This window comes from Molothrus ater, chromosome 5 (genome assembly GCF_012460135.2).
Source record: "Molothrus ater isolate BHLD 08-10-18 breed brown headed cowbird chromosome 5, BPBGC_Mater_1.1, whole genome shotgun sequence".
Taxonomy (NCBI): Eukaryota; Metazoa; Chordata; class Aves; order Passeriformes; family Icteridae; genus Molothrus; species Molothrus ater.
This window is the reverse complement of record NC_050482.2, coordinates 29,528,170-29,545,880: the sequence shown is the minus strand read 5'-3', so window position 1 is coordinate 29,545,880 and position 17,711 is coordinate 29,528,170. Positions and strand designations below refer to the sequence as shown.

Sequence of the window (17,711 nt, the reverse complement as noted above, 5' to 3'; positions counted from 1 at the left end):
AAGCAAATGTCTTTCCTAAAACACTAAAAATATATACATTGTTAAAAAAATTGAGTCATCTTATATTTGCTTTGAGGTGGTCTACAACAAAGCTTTGTGCTTTAATTGGGATCACTGAACTGTTGATTTTCCTGGTGCTTAGTGCTTCTGTTTATTTTTACAAAAAATAATTTTGAAAATCATGAACAAGTGAAACGTCACATCTGAATCAGTAGGTATTTGCTTCCATTTAATGAAGTATTGCCTATTTGCTTCATCACTGAAAACCATTTAAGTTGACTAGGAAGGAGAAGCACTCTGATAACTGCTTCAATGAGTAAGATCCATGAAATGAGAAAATTCTAATTTGCTGAAGAAATCAGAGGCGTGTACAACAATTGCTCCTCTCAATTTAATGTCTTACTATTGTGTGTACATTTTATGCCAATAAAATCAAAGCACTCATCCTTAACTTGCTCTACTTTTGTTCTACTCTACTTTGCCCATGTGTGCTCTGCAACAGGACATCTTGGGGTACTGAAATGAATCCTGTATCTTCATGCTTCCATGGTGGACAGAATGGACCTCTCTCATCCCACCTCCTTTCTCATACCCAGCTCTCAGAGCAGGAGTTCTGTTTACCTATCATGATCAGTCTTCTCTGGTGTATGCAGTTTAAAAGAAATACTTTGCAATTCTTGCTTCTTGTTGGATTTCTTTGATATCATGGTATTTGGAGACAGAAGCTTTTTGTTTGCTTTCACTTTGCAGAACTCTTCAGATTTCAATTTTTTTTTCCTTTCATGTAACTGTGCTTATCGGTGACCCCACATAGAGAAAACAGTTTAATATCCATCTGAGAGCTTCCATCTTCTGAGTATTCAAGAAGAAATATGGTACTCACAACAAGACTCAATATTCTCAAGATGATTCTGGATGCGAAGATACATTGGAACAATCCAGGTACTCCTTCTACAATCCTAGACTCTTGACAAGGGATATATGATTTTATTCTAGCAGTGAAGGCTGTTTCCGTACTATACAGCTTCACTCAAGGCCTGATTGGCCCATTCCCTAATTTCAGGAAAAAAATATTCAGGTAAAACAGATAATCTACACACTCCATGTGAGGGATGCTGGGCTCCCTGAATGCTAGGACAAGCAGCTTTATGAAGACTTCACCCAGACAGAACAACCGAAGCAGGGGACGCGGAGCCAGAACAATTCCTGTCCGTCGACACCGTGGTGTCAGTCTCTGCCTTGGACATCCCCTTCCTTCGAGGCAGCCTGGGGAAGCGGCTTCCCCCAGAGCTGAGCGCAGGGGCAGGTGATCGGCGGGGGCTGCGGTTGATACTCAATCTGTGGGACACACACCGCTGGATCTCACGGCACGGCCTCTGCCGTTCCCGGTGGGAATGCGGCGTTGCCAGGCTCCTCACAATCCCGTATTTTGACTGGAGCGACACCTCTCGCGTGCGGTAACGCCGCCTGCAGCCGGGGCGGGAGGCGGCGGGACGGGGCCGAGACCCCGGGGCCGCCCCTGCCCAGGCCGCGGAGGGGAGCTGCCCTCCGCCCCTGGGCGGCCCGTGTCCCGGGGGCGGGCCGGGCCCGCGTCTGCCTGAGGTGCGGGATGGCCCCGCCTGAGAGTAGCGGGCATCTCCGCGCCGCCCCGCCGGCCGCGGGGGCAGCGGCACGGGAGGCGGAGGCAGGGACGGGAAGGGAAGGGAAGGGCCGCCCTCGCCCACCCCGGCGGCGGAGAGCGAGCTGGGGGAGCGGAGGCGAGGGGCGGGAGGAGAAGGAGCGCGGGCGCGGGGCGGCCTCCCGCGAGCGTGTGCGGGGCCGCGGAGGCGGCGGGACGCGAGGAGGGGCGCGGGGCGCATGGAGGAGCGGCGCGGAGCGGAGCCGGCCCGGGCGGCCGGCGGGCGCTGAGGAGGCGGCGGCCCGGGGGCGCTGCGGGCACGGCCGCCGCGGAGCGAGCCATGCGGGGGGCGAGGCGGCTGGCGGCTCTGCTGTGCCCCCTCTCCCTGCTCGTCACCGCGTCGTGGGGAGTCCGCTTCCACCCCGGGCAAGGTAAGCGAGCGGCAGCAAAGGCGGCGACCGGCCCGGGGGTCCTGGCCCTGCGGCGGGAGCCGTGCCCTCCGGGGCAGCCGCCGCTCCCCGGCGGGCGGGCGGGAGGAGACAGCGCTGGCTCCCGGCGGCGGCGAGTGGCGGGGCCGGGCGGCCGCGGGTCTCACCGGGCGTACCGGCGGCAGCCCCCCGCCCCCGGCTGTCACCGGACCCCGGGCTGGCGCCACGAGTGCCGTGCCAGCAGGCCGTGCGGATGCCGGCGGGGCGTTGCTGCTGTGCTGCGGCGTCAGGCTGAGCCTCTTGCCTTGTGTTACAGAGACCTTGGTGAAGCAGCTCTCCTCTTATGAAATCATCACACCTGTCCGAGTGAATGAGTTTGGAGAAGTTTTCCCGCACACGCATCACTTCAGAAGGAGGAAAAGGAGCTTGGAGGCACCGCTGGAGCCCGCTGCTTTTCGAACACATTACCAGCTCAGAGCATACGGGCAGGTCTTCCAGCTGAACCTGAGTGCTGATGCAGGCTTCCTTGCTGCTCAGTACACGGTGGTGCACGTCGGGGCCCCGCAGAAGCAGCCGTCCCCTGATTTGCGCCACTGTTTCTACCGCGGGCATGTCAATGCCCAGGAAACGCACATGGCTGTCTTCAGCATCTGTGGTGGTTTGGTAAGCATGTTGGTCACTGCTTCCTGTCTCCATTCATATTCTCCTCCCTGGAAGAAATGTAGTGGGATGCCTTTGCTGGAGAGCTAAGCTGGAAATTCTTGGGCATCATTCCAAGTAGTTGGTCATGAAATGTCTTGGCATCAGCAGTGTGCAGTCATGATGATACTTCTCTGGTGGGATATACAAATGCCGCTTTCAAAGGATCTCTTGCTGGCCAGTAATGTAGTTGGTTGATGTAACTCCTGACACCAAGAGCATTATAATGGAGGGAAAAAGCATGCCTTAGAAACACAGTAAGCTATTGTCTCGATAAAATGATGCTGTCAGTTGCATCAGTTATGTGTTTGTAGCTTAACACAGATATTGTGGTTGTGGGTGAGGAGTAATGGTAGTTGAGATGGTGAGAGAAGTGCTGGTGTTGATCGGTTTCTTCCTCAGATTTCAACAATGCTGTAAAGGTATGTTGTATCCTAATAAGCGTGCAGCAGTGCTCTCTAAACACATTTCTGCTAAAAGGGAATAGGAAATTTCCTAACTTCAGTGAAAGTGTGTCTGTGAAACCATTCTTAAGAATTGTATTGAGTAGACAAATCAAGACTGCAATGATATACATTCTGTACTTATCCCTTGATAGCATTTATTGTGTCTTCCAAAGTGAAAGGGAGAAATAGTATCACACAACTGTCTTTGAAAACAGTTGTACTGCGTTGCTAAATTTTATAGTTTTGCACCTAGAAACATGAAGACTGGTACCCTGTGCTTTATCAAATCACTACTTATTGAAATGCCAAGGACAAGTTGTTTGACAGGAACAATGTAGAAATACAGCATTGTAAATATTACTGTGAATTGAAGTTGGTGTTCCATTTTTTTTTTTTTGTGGTCACTCAGGAAACTAAAGGTGCATGACTTATTTTTGGGACCTCAAGAAAATTCAACTTCATATACTAGGCTCTTTCTAGTAGCCTACACAAAACAGAATGCAATTGGTTGGATGTATTGAGGAATGTGTGGTGTGTATTAATAGAGGGTGATACACAGGATAGAAGAGAGAACCAGAAATAACTGATATTTGAAAGAAACACCTCTTTCTTGTGCTTCTTGGAAATTTGCATGTGTACCATCTTGTCTTTGGGTTGAGGTGTGTGGACTTTGGATAGTCCTTGGAAATTAGTGTAGAAACAAGCATTTGAAAACAGTAATTCTGTATTCATCCTAAGTTTTATCTATATATCTTGCTTTACAAATAACTGTCCTCGGTTCTTGACTATGTTGTCCAAAACCCAATTCAAAACTATACAAAATATCTTAATATGTTTACTAAGAGAGGGAGTAGTATGTTTACTAAGAGAGGGAAAGATGAGGTATCACAAGTATGGTTGGTTTTGGTTTATTTCTTTCATGTTTCATGTCTTAATAGATGCTCAAATGTCATGTCATTGAGAATGGTAGCATACTTTATACAGAAAAATACAACAAGTTCTAAGAATTTCTACTTTCAACAATCTTTGTTGCCTGTTTGAATTCTATTCCTGTAAACTGTTGCTTTGCATTACTTAAAGGAACCACGTACATTAAAAATAACTTTTCATCAAAACCTGTACTTACTGCTGCTAAAAGGTGTCTCAAATACCTTATTTGTCAGTTCTCAATTTCTTCATTACAGGATCATCTTCTTGCCTGCAACAAGCTGAATGTCTCACTTCTTATTTCTCTTTCCTCTCCTCCTTACTGATACATTACAGTATCATCATGTATGTGTATGGTCAGAAATCCCTGAGTGCCTTTAAATTAGACCTTTGTCTCTCCTAGATAAGCCTTGTGAACTTGTCACTGCAGTTTCCAGCTGTACTTCATGTCCTCAGTCATTGCCTGGCTCACAGAGTGCCTGGTTTGAGCCACCAGCAAAGACCTCTCTGTCTCGCTGCTCTCAGGACTTTCACCTCTCATTTCACTTTCTGCCCAGGCAGATGCAACCTTGGAAGGTATGTAGCATAGCCAGGCTTGTGTCTGCTTTCCTCTCAGTGGTGGAGGTTTTCAGAAGAGGAAGCAGAGCCTCCATGGATGCTGTTGCACTTCTGTGGGTTATGCCTATAGTTTTCCAGGGAGGGATTGTGTGGTGGTCGCAGCCAGCTGGTGGTTGCCTGTAACTGCACAGAGTGTCCTCCAACCTGACTCAGAAACTTCAAGCTAATGTTTTTCCTCATCCTCATGGATTCAAAGCAAATGTTTTCTGCCTTGTGCAACTGCCAAAGGAGAAAACTTTTTTGGAGTTTAGAGAAGAATGAATGTGAAAAGAGGGAACTACAGACCAGGTGGAATTATCCTGTGAGATCTTGTCCTCCCTGAATGCATTCCCTATTCCTAGATGGGACTACCCTCAAAAACTAGTAAAAAGATGTTTTATCCTCAAAGCTTTTAAAATTTCATGGGTTTGTGCATTTAACAAATGTATACCTGAAAAATACATTAGTCAGTTATTGCTCTTTTAATGAGCAGTGCCATACTTCATGAGTGCATCCAAACATTTATAGTCTGACTGCTGCTGAGGTAAGATACTATTTATTGGGAGCAAGAGGGTAGAAACCAGGCTAGTGACTCAGTAGCCTTGCATTATATTTATTTTAGGTGAAGTCCTTTCTCTTTGTAGGATCACTGAACTTGAGCTTAGTATATGGAAGTTATGATACTGCTTTAAACTATCTTCCAGCTTTGCATGTAAAAGAGAACTGCTTATATTTGACCAATGCTGGAAAAGCTAGGGAGGAGAAAATGACTTGTACTTAGTTATAAAGGTACAGGAAGTGTAACAATGGAATTTTAAAAATTGCTCAGGATATGTGCCTGAGTCATGTGAAGTGAGACAAGAAACTTGTGTTCGCTTTATCCTGTAGGCATCTATCCCCAAGGTCTGACTGCGTTCATTCACAGCTTCATTTCTCCTCAAGTTCCTTCTTTCCTTTTTTTGCATTCTCAGGTTGAGTGGTTGTCCCCCTCCACCCTGATTTGCCATTTCACCCTCTGTTAAGCCTTTTCCTGCATTTGCTAAGAGCACCTACAACCCAGAGTACCCATGGAACATTGCTTAATGGCTCCTGACACCCTGTATGCAGTTTTGTTGTGTTACATTTCAGAGCATGCCCTGGGTTCAGGGGTGCAAATGGCACAGGGAGGTTAGAAGGTCGTCAGGGAGTCTGTAGTAATTGCAAGGAGGGAGTGTATAATTAGGGAACTTTGGGATCCATCAAAGGCAGAAGGTCATTTGGAGTGATGGCCTGGGTGCCTAGCTGAACATCTGATCACATACAGGTATATTTCTTGCATCTTTAGAGTAATTTTTGAGATTTCATGCTTTATTTCACTTTATTTTCTGAAGTTCCATATGTTTTGCTTTTATTGCCTTAGTCAATTATAGCTTCCTACAAACAGGGAATGGGATCTGCTGAGGATGTCCCTGGATGCATGTAGACTAAATATACCTTTCAAAGGTTAGGCACACAGCAAAATCAAAGAGGTAAATCCCCAAATAGTTAAAAATCATTTCACTTTTGAGAACATGTGACTTATGAGCTTAATGACAAATACAAGCTAATACCAGTGAATGAAGTGTCTTATAAATGATGATAACTCCCTTATTTTAACTAGAATGCGCCTTCAATTCCTAGCAGGACCCATCTAAAGAAAGGAACTTTTTTGGTTTTGTTTTTTTTTAAAATCAGTTTTTGTGAGCTAGAAGAATGCTTAAGTGCCAAAGGTGTTTTATGTGACTACTGTGAGAGATGGAAAGGTAAGAAAGAAGGAAAAACTACATTCTTTTGGGTGTCTGGTCTCTCGTGTGTAGAGCAATTTCACATGCTCACTGGCTGGCAGTAGTTAGGAGTAGAAAAGTACACATGAATCTGTTCTTGTGTGGATTTGCCTGCAGTCCAGGAAGGCAGGACCACTTTGTTCTAATGTAGCTTTGGTGTGTGACAAGTTTCTTCCTCAGCAGCTCAAGGGAGCCCTTTGGTAATGCTCCCTTACTGCACATCAGACTTACTTTAGTCTGGAGAAGGGCAGGAGTATGAACCTAAGTGTGGGTCTTCACAATCCTCAGTACAGGAGGTTGTGTTTAATTTTTATTAATCCAGGTCAGTGAATCACCTTTCTCAGAGGTTTTGAAAACATCTCTGTCTGCTGCTATGGATTGGTAAAGTGGCTCCTTTTAGGGAAAAGTAAGCAGTCTTGGAATTTGTCTTAAAAAACTGTGATTTTTAATTGGTTAAAAAGTCCAACAGTCCAAAGCCCAAAAACTTGCTAGAAGCTACTGCTAGCATAGCCAGCATCCAGTTTCTTGTGCAGATCTAGTGCAGGGGACAAACCCCAGATATTTGCTGCCTGGTTTTGTGCTCCTTAGTACTAACAACCTCAGTGAGTGAAACGAAGTTGTTTTTTCCAAGAAACTTTAACACTTGTAACTAGAAAATATGCTTACCTTGAGGTAATTTAATGCTTTAACTTCTAAGCTGTCACTTCAAAAAAGATACTTTCTAAATCTGGAAGGCAGGATAGTTTTCGTATTTGGGTTACATTTATAATGTTATGAATATCCATAAGGCACATACTGGATTTTGTAGTTTTTTTAATCTTAATATACTGATTCCATCATAAGCTAGGAAAACAAACCTATTGAAATGTCAGCTCAAGGCAATTGATTCTTGCTTGAGCAAACAAAGTCTTATTACTACTGGCTGGGTGATCTGAAGACTTCCACGTGGTAGTTCTGGTTTCCTGTGTCATACATGTATATAAGGTGAGACTGGCTCTGGATTTGCAAAACAGAAAGAGTTTCAGTGCTTCCATTATAATCCTGAGCATTTGCTCTGTCTCTGATCAGCACAAAGGGGTTTTAAGTAAAAGATTTTACTTTGCAAGTTTAAGATAAAATATTCTTTCTTTTTGGCTTGTTGCAAAATAGTGAGACAATTTAGGTCCCCTCTACTGTTTTAAAAACCCTGAATCTTCTCCAGTATGTTTTTCTCAGGCTCTTTGCATCTCAGCTTTTCCTGACAATACTTCCACAGATGCTATACCTTCACACATGGACCAGCACAGATCAGCAAATACAGGTGGTAATTGCAGTTATAAACTGAGAAGATATGTGGACTTGCAGATTGTGCAGCTGAAGGTCTGTCACAGAAAATCTTTTATCTAAAGCAGTAGGACCTGAGTATGTGTCCTGCTTGTTCACCAGTAAAATTCTGCAGGAATTGTCCTCTCAACAGAGAGGATGTGCCTATGTAATGTTTTATGTCAAGGGTGCTGAGCCATCAGTGGGCTGCCTTCTGCCCATGTCCTGTGTCTAGTGGCCTTTCATTGGTTACTGCTTGGGCACATTCTTTGCCCATATGTTGCCAAATAATTTGTTTTGATGGCTGCAGCTTGTTCTCAACTGCTGCTTTTATTGTTTGGATCTATGTGACCCAGGTGAATTTGCTGGTATGCTCTGGGCAGCCAGAGGAGCTTTGATTTACTTTTATCTGTTTATATATATACACAAACATATGTTCATTAAACTTTGAGGAAGTACACAGAAGTTTCTGTGTCAGGGAAGGGCAGAGTACACAACATATGGCCCTTTGCTGTCCCTAAGCTAAATTACTGGTGTGCAAATAGGTGGGGGGGAGGGGTTGTGTGTGGGTTTTCTTTTTTTGTCTGAAGTTAATGCTTCCAGTCCCAGGTGGCAGTCAACATCTAGCTGTCATGGATCTCAGGAAACTTTGTACTCTTGGGGAATAGATAGGCTTCCCATATGAGATAGTGTATCTGCAGTAGTCTCAATTCTCATTCTGTTTCAGACATACCCTCATGTAGAAAATGGCAAGATTAAGATAGCAAAGCCAGACACTGAGAGCAGTTAATATCTTCTGGGAATGCACATATTTACAGAAGTACTCAAGGTAGCTTACTGTGTGGCTGACTAAGGTGAAAATCTAACCATAGCTTGTGTGCTCTTGAGTGATAACTGCCTGTGATGGTGCTTATGAGTCAAAAGGACTGTATGGAGCTATTCATCTCCCAGTGAGATAAAAAGGTGGTTCTGCATCTATTTAAAAACATCAAACTAGGAAGTTCTCTTTAAGCAGAGATAAGTTGCAAATGTAAATTTGCTTGATGTTTTCTGAGACAGGCGAGATGATATGGTGGAGTTTCCTTCAAGATAAAGTGTATGGATCTTCTAGGTCTGTGTTCTGTCAGAATACTTAGCTTGATGATAGTTGAGGTGTTAAAACTAAATCCCCTAAAACTCAAAAATAAAAGCCAACAACTTACTCCCTCCCAAAGTAACCCCCAAACAAGCAAGAAAATCCCCTATATGTATTTATACATTTTGTTTTGTCAATGTCAACAGGCATTGTACAACTGCTTTTCTGTAATGGAATCTCCATGTATATATCTATTAAAAAAAGTTATGCATATTTTTAGTTGGCTTGTCTAGCTTGTTCACTGTGAATTGTATATAAATATAAAAATAAATAAATAAATGACCCTTCTCTCTTCCTTCCACTCCACTGAATCTTGTTTATTTCCATGAACCAATGCTCTTTCCAGGTGGCTTTGAGATTGTTTTTTTAACATTCTCTCAAGTTTTTTTGCTGTTTAGCCCCTCTGTTTTGGCTACAGATTTTATTTAGAAACTCATGGCTATCATATTTTTATTGGTAAGGCATGGTCTAAACATACAAATAGGTAAAATCCCTTTAAGCACTTACATGGAACTTAAGTTTCAATTTGGAATTAAGAAATTTAATCTCAGGTGTCTTTGCAGACCAGGACACTTCCAACCATAGGTGAATGCCCCATCAATTCTTTTAGTGGTGTGATTATAGTCAGCTCATGCAATCTTAACATCACAGAATTTGTAAGATGTAGTTAGACACCTATAGCAAACTTCTAGAATTTTATTCTCCAAGAACTTCAAACATAATGTTGCTTTCAATCACTTCTAAAATGTTTCCTACCAGAAAACATTTGTGAAAGCTTCATCCCTGGTGAGGGAAGAAATAAAAAATTATGATTTTATTACTATTTTCTTATTTCAATTATGTTAGCTCTGATTTTAATACATTAGCTTGAACTGCTATCTCTTAATTTTGTTTCTAGCTGAATTATTTTCTAGCAGAAATACTTTTTCGAAATGTTGACAGTGTACTATGATCACTGTAATACTTTTTTCTTTAATTAGTCAACATTTCTTAAGTCTTTCATCATAAAATATTGTAACAGTGAAGCAGGAAGAAAAAGAGGGAGGGATTCTTATATGATTCAAGAGATTTGAATAATCAAAAGAGGAGGGAAAGTAGAGGGGAAGAGAATAGTATAAAAGGAAGGGATTTTGTACGTTACTTTGACTGTTAAAGTGCTCTTGCTATAAACTACTTACAGATTTTTAAGTGAGTTAAGAAGCCATACTTTAAGAGCATGAGACGTACTTGAGCACAGGAGTGGAGCTTACCTGGGAGGGAGTCTGCCAGTTTAGAGTCAAGTTTTCCAGAGCTTCACTTGTCCTTTTAGTGTTTTTATGAAACAATTCCATTTGTGCTGTTGGACATACAAATTCCTCATTTCTGAAATCTGCTATATATCCCTTATGTTTTCCATGTGTTCTGAAAACTTTATAAACAAAGATGTAATTTGTATATGGGCATGGTACATTCTTTAACCATAATTTTGCAATATTTACTTCTATAACTCTTGCAATAGAGTTAATATTGGTTAAGATTATACAGTTTTAAGCCACTTTAAACCACTAAGTCATACCATATAGTGAGTAGCTGTGTTGATCCCCTGAACCTTGATTTAATCTTAAGTGTCTAGATCATCCATAATATTTTAAATCCAAAATATAAATTATCATTCTCATGTGGGCTTTCTCATAAATTTTCTAAAATCTATGCATATGCATAGTTCTGGGTAGCACTCCTTCTTTGGACCACTTATTTATGATGTGCAAGAGGCTGTTTTCAATTTTGTACTCTACTTCGACTGAAGAGATCTTTTAAGTGTACTTTTATCTCTTTATCTGAAGAACAGAAATAGAATGATTCAGGCAGCTTTCATGTTAGATGATTTGAGAGGCATCTGTAGATGATAAATAAATCCAGTTCATTTCTGATTTAATTTCCTGCAAATGCTTGTGCTCCTGTTTCAGCAACCTACCTCTGTACATCTAAGTGGCTTTTCTTTATTTCATTTTACCAAAAGTATTCTTCATTTGGATCTCACAGCTCTTTTCCTTGTGTGTCCCAGATGCAGCAATAGTTCCATTTGTATCAGCAGAATCTGTAGCCACATGAAGTATCACTTTCCTGGCAGGAGGACTGTGAACAGGCAGTGTAACTGGTGACTGAATTTTTGTAGATGCATGTATTAGGAAAATGAGGAGCAAACCGTGTAGTTTCATGGCAGATTTGGAGGATTGGAATCGGTGGCTACAAGTTCAATGTCTTCTTTGGCTTTGAATGACAAATATCAAATACCTTTCTTAAGATAGAGCACTGCTTGATCTCTTAAGTTTTGCTCTTTTTCCCATACAACATAGTGTGTTCAGTGATGTGCAAAAATTTTTCATAGACTACAGATAGGAGGCCTTCATAACTACTCAGTGGTAGTAATTGCTTCTTTACCCATACATTGTTGAAGAGGAGAGAGTTCATTGTAGAAAGAATGAAAGCTTTTTGCATTCTAGATTTTTGCTCAGCTATTTTTTTCCATATCTGAACAGGTCGTTGATCCTGGGATACTGTCTGAGAATCAGTGGGCCAAAGAATGAGCAAAAGGAAGCTTGACAGCTTGAGACCATTTTTCTAAAATGGTTGTCCCAAGGATCTGTAAAGGTGGACTCTCTAGTCTTAAGGACACAATTGTACTGTCTTGTGTTAATCTTTTGACGTGAAAAAAAGCTAGGAATAATTTTGAGGCCAGGAATCATAATGAAGGATTCTGCCCATCCAGCTGGTCTCTTTTTGGCCTGTAAATTTGTGGTCTGTTGTTGTGAAGTTTTGAAGCGAGGAGACTTGGTCAAAAATGTGTCTTGTGTTTGGGAGTTTTACTTTTTTTTTTTTTAATCTTTATTTTTAGAATGAAATCATAGAAAAATAATATAGCCTTGTTGCAGTTGTCTTTTCCAGTGGAAGTCTGATATTCTGGAAGTTTAGTTTAGAATGTAGTACGATCTCTTTCCTTGTTAGTTCTGGGGTATTGTTCTTACAATCTCTGTGTTGTAACTGAAACCATTCCTTGTCTGTTTGTTGGAAAAGCTCTTGAGGAAACAAACCCAGATTATCTGCTCCACCTGTTTGAAAGAATAGGAGGGAAGTAAAATGTGTGTGGAAAATAAAGTTCTTGCTTAAATCTGGAAGAACATACTTTAAATATTTATTATGTAGAAATACGGGTTTTGGTATATCAGGAGAAAATAATTAATTAGCATGTGAATGTTGACAAATAGTATAGGGTGAGATTTATGACATTTTGTTAACTGGGACTTTATAATAGTATATGTAATAAAACATGAATCTTAACAGGAATTGATGCTTAGTCCCTGAGTCACAGGCTCTTGTCTGTCCCTGTCATGACAAACCTAAAAGGCTGTACTTTAAGACTAACTGACAAGCTGTGGCATGTCTCTTTTCCTGAAGCCCTTTCCAGGCTGGTCTTGGTACACTCGGTCTGCTGTCCTCTACAAATTACATGCCCTGGAAACACTGCATGTGAGAAGGCTAAACTGAATGTACAAAGGATCCAGCATGAAGACTACTTGCAAAGAATTTAAATGAAACTGAGGGGGAAAAGTGCTTCTGTGAGTTAGATTTAAACAGTCTTGAAATGAAAATACTATTTAGATTTTTTTTCATTCTGCAACAAAGCTGGTGCAGAGGATTCATCCACAATGCGTTGACATGATCTCTAATAATGTTATATATCAGACAAGATTGCAGATGGGCTTCAGCCATGTGTCAGACTAACAGACTCTTACAGATCGACAGCTGATAACTGCTTAGAAGGATCCCAAATTCAAGGGGAAATTATAATTCCAGTACAATACCCTGGACACTAAAGTAGTCTGCAGCAGTTAGTAGGTTAGAAGACTTAGTACATTGTTTGAAAAAGCCCTATTCTTGATTCTGTTCTCATTTATCCTGCTCTGCCACTCTCTCTATAACCCTGAGTTTCAAGGCTGACATGAACATTTAATCTCTTAAACCGTATTATGTATGTTGTTGCTTATGTCTTTTTGGTCAGTCTTATGCTTTAGTGGCAAAACATCTATCAGGATGCAGTGTACCTACTCACTTGATATGTTTAATTGGCTGAAGTGAGGAAGTTGCTAAAAAGTTTGAAAATAATTTGATGAAATTCTTTCTTCTTCCTTGTAGTCTCCTGAGGTGGAGTACTTAAGCCATAGGAAATTATGAATTCAGTTAGAAGTGCAGTGAGAAAGAACAGAGTCTGCTTTAGGATTTCATAATTGAGAGGATTATGGGGCAGGGGGCTGGGGGAAAGGAGCTTAATTTTTTTCTTTGTGTATGTGCCAGTGCTTTTGTTAGTAATCAAGTTACTGTGGCTCCCGTTACATAGTTAACCATGTGTGTCTACGGTGGTCAGGGATGGGGTGTGTTTTGGGGAAATCAAGGATAAAAAAAACTTAAATGGTGTCAACTTTGACTTTCTGGTGCTCCAGTTAAAAATCTTCAAAAATAATACCATGTTAACACTGTTTCTAATCTATGGGGGAAATGTAATTTTAGAAGAAGAATACTATGTAAATTATGTTAAGGACAGAAGCAACAAATCCGTCCAGAATCTGGACAGCAAATTCTGAATTTCTTCATGGCCTCTGCTCTGCTTTGCACAGCTCCCAACGGGTCCTGCTTGGTTATACCTTGTTTCTCTATATTTTTGTGATCTCCTTTGTTTCATAACTCTTATTGTAATTACCTTACCACTGTTAATATGTGAGGTAATCTGAGTTATTCTGGTGGGACAAGTCCCTAAAAGTAAACTTCTCTTGCCTTACCTTCCAGGTTTTATTGGAGTTTCCCCTGTTTCACATGCATGTGTATGATCATTAACATCAAAATGTTATCATAAATAGCTTTTATTTCAATGAGAATTATTTTTACATCAGTATTTTCAGTGGAAAATAATTAAATTACTTCTGTTGCTTTCAGATGGGCACCTTCAAGGCACACGATGGTGAATACATTTTAGAACCTCTGATGAAAGCGGATGGAGGTGAAGATGAAGATGAACATAACAAACCACATCTTATATACAGGCATGATGAACTTAAAAAAGAGTATCAAAAATCCTATAAACCTTGTGAAGTTTCAGGTAGAGTCATACTTTAAATTCCATTGTGCCTTTTCAAATGTCAGTTTTTCTAAAGAAAAAAAAAAGCAATATTTTATTTCATAAATAATTTTTCTCCACATTGCCATTAGAACCTACACATTTCTTTCACATAAGCTTGTCAGCTTTTCCTTTTGTTTTGTGACAGTGACAAATTCAAAAGTAGGACAGAATATATATAAAAAAACCCATGATGTTGCAAGAACTCTGGTGGGGGTTTGCTTTGTCCTACATTGTCCCATATGTAAACATTGAAGGAATAGATCCACAGGAGCTGTTGCTTATATTCACAAAAGATAATGAACTAACTGCAATTCTAGCAGATAATACATGACTTCTGTCTTCCTGAATAATGGAAGTATCTAATATTACTCATTAATTTAATACAATCTAATCTTACCCATTATTGTAAATGTTTGTCCTTGTGGGTATTTTAATGATTTATTTACGCTACATATTCATAATGTTTAGTATTATTTAAGGTTAAAGGAAGGGTGTCAACAGAACCTCTGCCTTTGGCCTGTTCAGGGCACTGGTTCAAGGTGTCCTTTGGGAAACAGTCCTTAATAACAAAGGGGAACAGGAAGGCTGGACATAATTTAAGAAAGAAATTTTGCAGGTGCAGGGGAATGCCTTCCCTATGTGCTGAAAGCTGAGCCAGCAGGGAAGATCAGCTCCCTGATCAGTTCCCGGGCTGAACAGGGAACTTTGACTGGAACTCTTCTTGAGGAATATCTATGTAGATGGTTAAAAACATAAAGATTAAAAAAAAGCTTGGGTGATTAGTGTTATTAATTTTAGAAAATTTTTATAACATATTTTATAGTCGAAAACATTCTTTTGAGAATTTTGCTTTCCCATAGATACTAAGGCCAGAAAATAACCATTACTTCAAGCAAATGTTCTTATTCCTATGCCTTTTTTTATTAAATGATAAATAATATGTACTGAACCAAATTAGAGGTCTTTCAGTTTGTTTTGTGTCTTTTTTCTTTAATCTAAACAAGCAAGTGTGACAAAAAGGCTTCAAGTATTAAGAACATAGTCATTTTCTCCCTTTTCATTTTTTGGAACAATTATAAAAGATTGTCAGCTAGGGCTTACTGTCAGTTTGGGGGCAGTGAAGCTGCAGAAATGTTTATGAAGAAAAGCTTTGTGTTTTTATGTTTCTGTTCTAAAAATGATGTGGTTCCTTTAATGCTAGTCTTGCTTGGTTATTCATATATTTTCTTCACAGAGGAACAATTTATATCACTACTTGGAATCATGAAAGTTTCTCTTTCTCTAGTAAGGGAACCTTGACAGACGATATGGAAGAACATACCAGTCAATACATATTTTTAGTTTGAAATTGGGCCATGGTAATTCTAAAATTGTCTAACAAATCTTTTCTCCACTTTGTACTGTTTTCTTCTAAAACTAGTTTGCCAGTGAATAAATTTTTTGCAACCCTAATATATGCCTTACTCAGTTCAGGATAGGATACTTATTGCATCTCCTCAGTCCATAAGTTCTGTTTCCTTTAGATGTGGAAGCTCACCAGAGTTTGCCAGAATAGGTTTTGGATAAGTCTCATAGCTATTACTTATCCATTTGTTGATTTCTGGTTTTGGTAAACAAAGTTAATTTGATTTGTTCTTGATTTGTTTGATCCATAAATTTAGATAATCTTTAAACTCTCCCTTTAAATATGAGTATTATTTCCCATTTTGCCAGTAGTCTGGAATCTCAGACACTTTCTGTGACCTAGTAAAGATTGTGTATATGAAATTGCTTCAGCCAGTTCTCTTCAGTGCATCCAACTTAGTCTAAACACATAAGAGTATATGTGGATACTCTTGAACTAGTACCTTTTCAGAGCCAGTCCCTGCTTTCTCCCCTCATTGTTAGTGCTAATGGCTTCACAATTAGTATAGCTTTATTTTGTGATTGAGTTTTAAACAATTACTCAGTAAAGTAATTGCTGCTGTCTCTACTGTTTTTCTTTCTTGCCATATTGTACCCTAACTTTAAGGAAGACAAACTATGGATCTCTCAAAAATACCTTAAAGTTTAGACATGAGGGCTCATCCCTTGAACAATGGAATGTGTAGATTTAAATCCTCTCGAGGGTGACAGAAGTGTGGTCTCTGAATTCTTGGGTCAGTGCTGTAGTCACTAAGTCATTAGAATAAAATGATTAGGAGACATAGCCTTTGGCTACTTCTTAAGAGGGAAATCGAGTTTCCAGAAAGACAGTGGAGGTTTCTTCTGAAGGGGCTGGAGTGCCCAGTTAGCTGCTGAAGTGCTAGAGGGTAGTGAGAATTCAGATATGCTTCTCTGTTGGGTATTTTTTATGTGAGCTAAGATGACTCTGGTAAAGGCATTGTTTTTCTGTATCAGACATCAGAAGCATTTGTTGGCTGGACTACACAGTATAATTGGATGTATTACAGTACTTAGCTTGAAGATATCTGAGTAGATTGTGTATTTCCTAGAGCCTGATTCTACATAATGAATGTTTACAAAACTGTCAAAGAGGTCACTTAAGGCTTTTGGTATTTACTTGCTTATGAAGTTAAACTCCATATTTCTTTAAATATAATGTTATGTAAATTTGAAAGTCAGTAAAGTCTTGAATTCAGGAGTTGGAAGTAGTTTGATTTTATTTGTTCTGCTGGTGCCAAAAGTTTGTGTGTAAAAATGTGTTTTGTTTAACTAACTTGTGTCCTTTGTTGTACTGAGTAAGCTGTAGTGCTTATCTCCTTCCAGCCTTCCTGTTTGGATTATACTGCTTTCTAGGAATTGTGTAGTATTGCTGTCTCTTAACTAATTTGTAAGAAATAATCCATTTATGATAGAACTATATAAAAATATACAAGACATCTCATTTGATGTTCCTATTACAATCTTCTGTGTTTTTGTTGTTTTTTTTAATGCTTCCACAGTTTCTCTTGGAAATAAGATCATAAATACAAGATTTTCTATTTTGGGCAGCCTTTTGCCTTTGTACTATTTAGCAACTGCATTCAACAATAAATCTTTTTATTTTACAGAGAAAGAGTTGCAGAAGAGCACTTTATTACATCCAACCTTCAGCAGTTTAGATGAAAAGAGAAGCATTTTACAGAAGTCTCTCAGTTTAGAGTATGCTTTAAATAACATCTCTGTAGAGGATGGTGGCAATCCACATTCCAGGAAGAAACGTTTTCTTTCCTATCCAAGATATGTAGAAGTGATGGTCACAGCTGACACCAAAATGGTTCGTCACCATGGGCAGAATTTACAGCACTATGTACTAACACTGATGTCAATAGTAAGTAAGTTCTTAAGCATTAGGAATTTTAATTATTTCTGTTCTGTTGTTTTCTTTTCTGCAACTTTCCTGTCTTCTGGTTTGATCAAATTCTGTATAATAAAAAGAGTTTACATAGACATAAATAAAAAAGATGGGTCAAAATTTAAGATTATGGATCTTTTCAGTTTAATGCAGTGTATCATGTGTATGTGAAATTATGAGATCCATTTCCTGATTTTCTGTTGCTTTAGAAGAATTCTTAAGTTTCAGGGTGTGAAAAATACATATTAATTACAGCAGACAGATATTAAATGGCATTGTGAAAAAAAAA

General features: G+C 39.9%; 1 protein-coding gene across 1 annotated transcript in view; it reads left to right on the top strand.

Annotated features, from left to right (window-relative positions):
- Nucleotides 1–1,958: 1,958 nt before the first annotated feature.
- The window catches only part of ADAMTS20 (ADAM metallopeptidase with thrombospondin type 1 motif 20), an 85,551-nt gene continuing 69,798 nt past the window's right edge, over nt 1,959–17,711 (top strand). Inside the window, 4 exon segments of the mRNA XM_036401473.1 lie at nt 1,959–2,049; nt 2,363–2,709; nt 13,923–14,085; nt 17,139–17,398. Coding sequence (XP_036257366.1) covers nt 1,959–2,049; nt 2,363–2,709; nt 13,923–14,085; nt 17,139–17,398 — 861 coding nt within the window.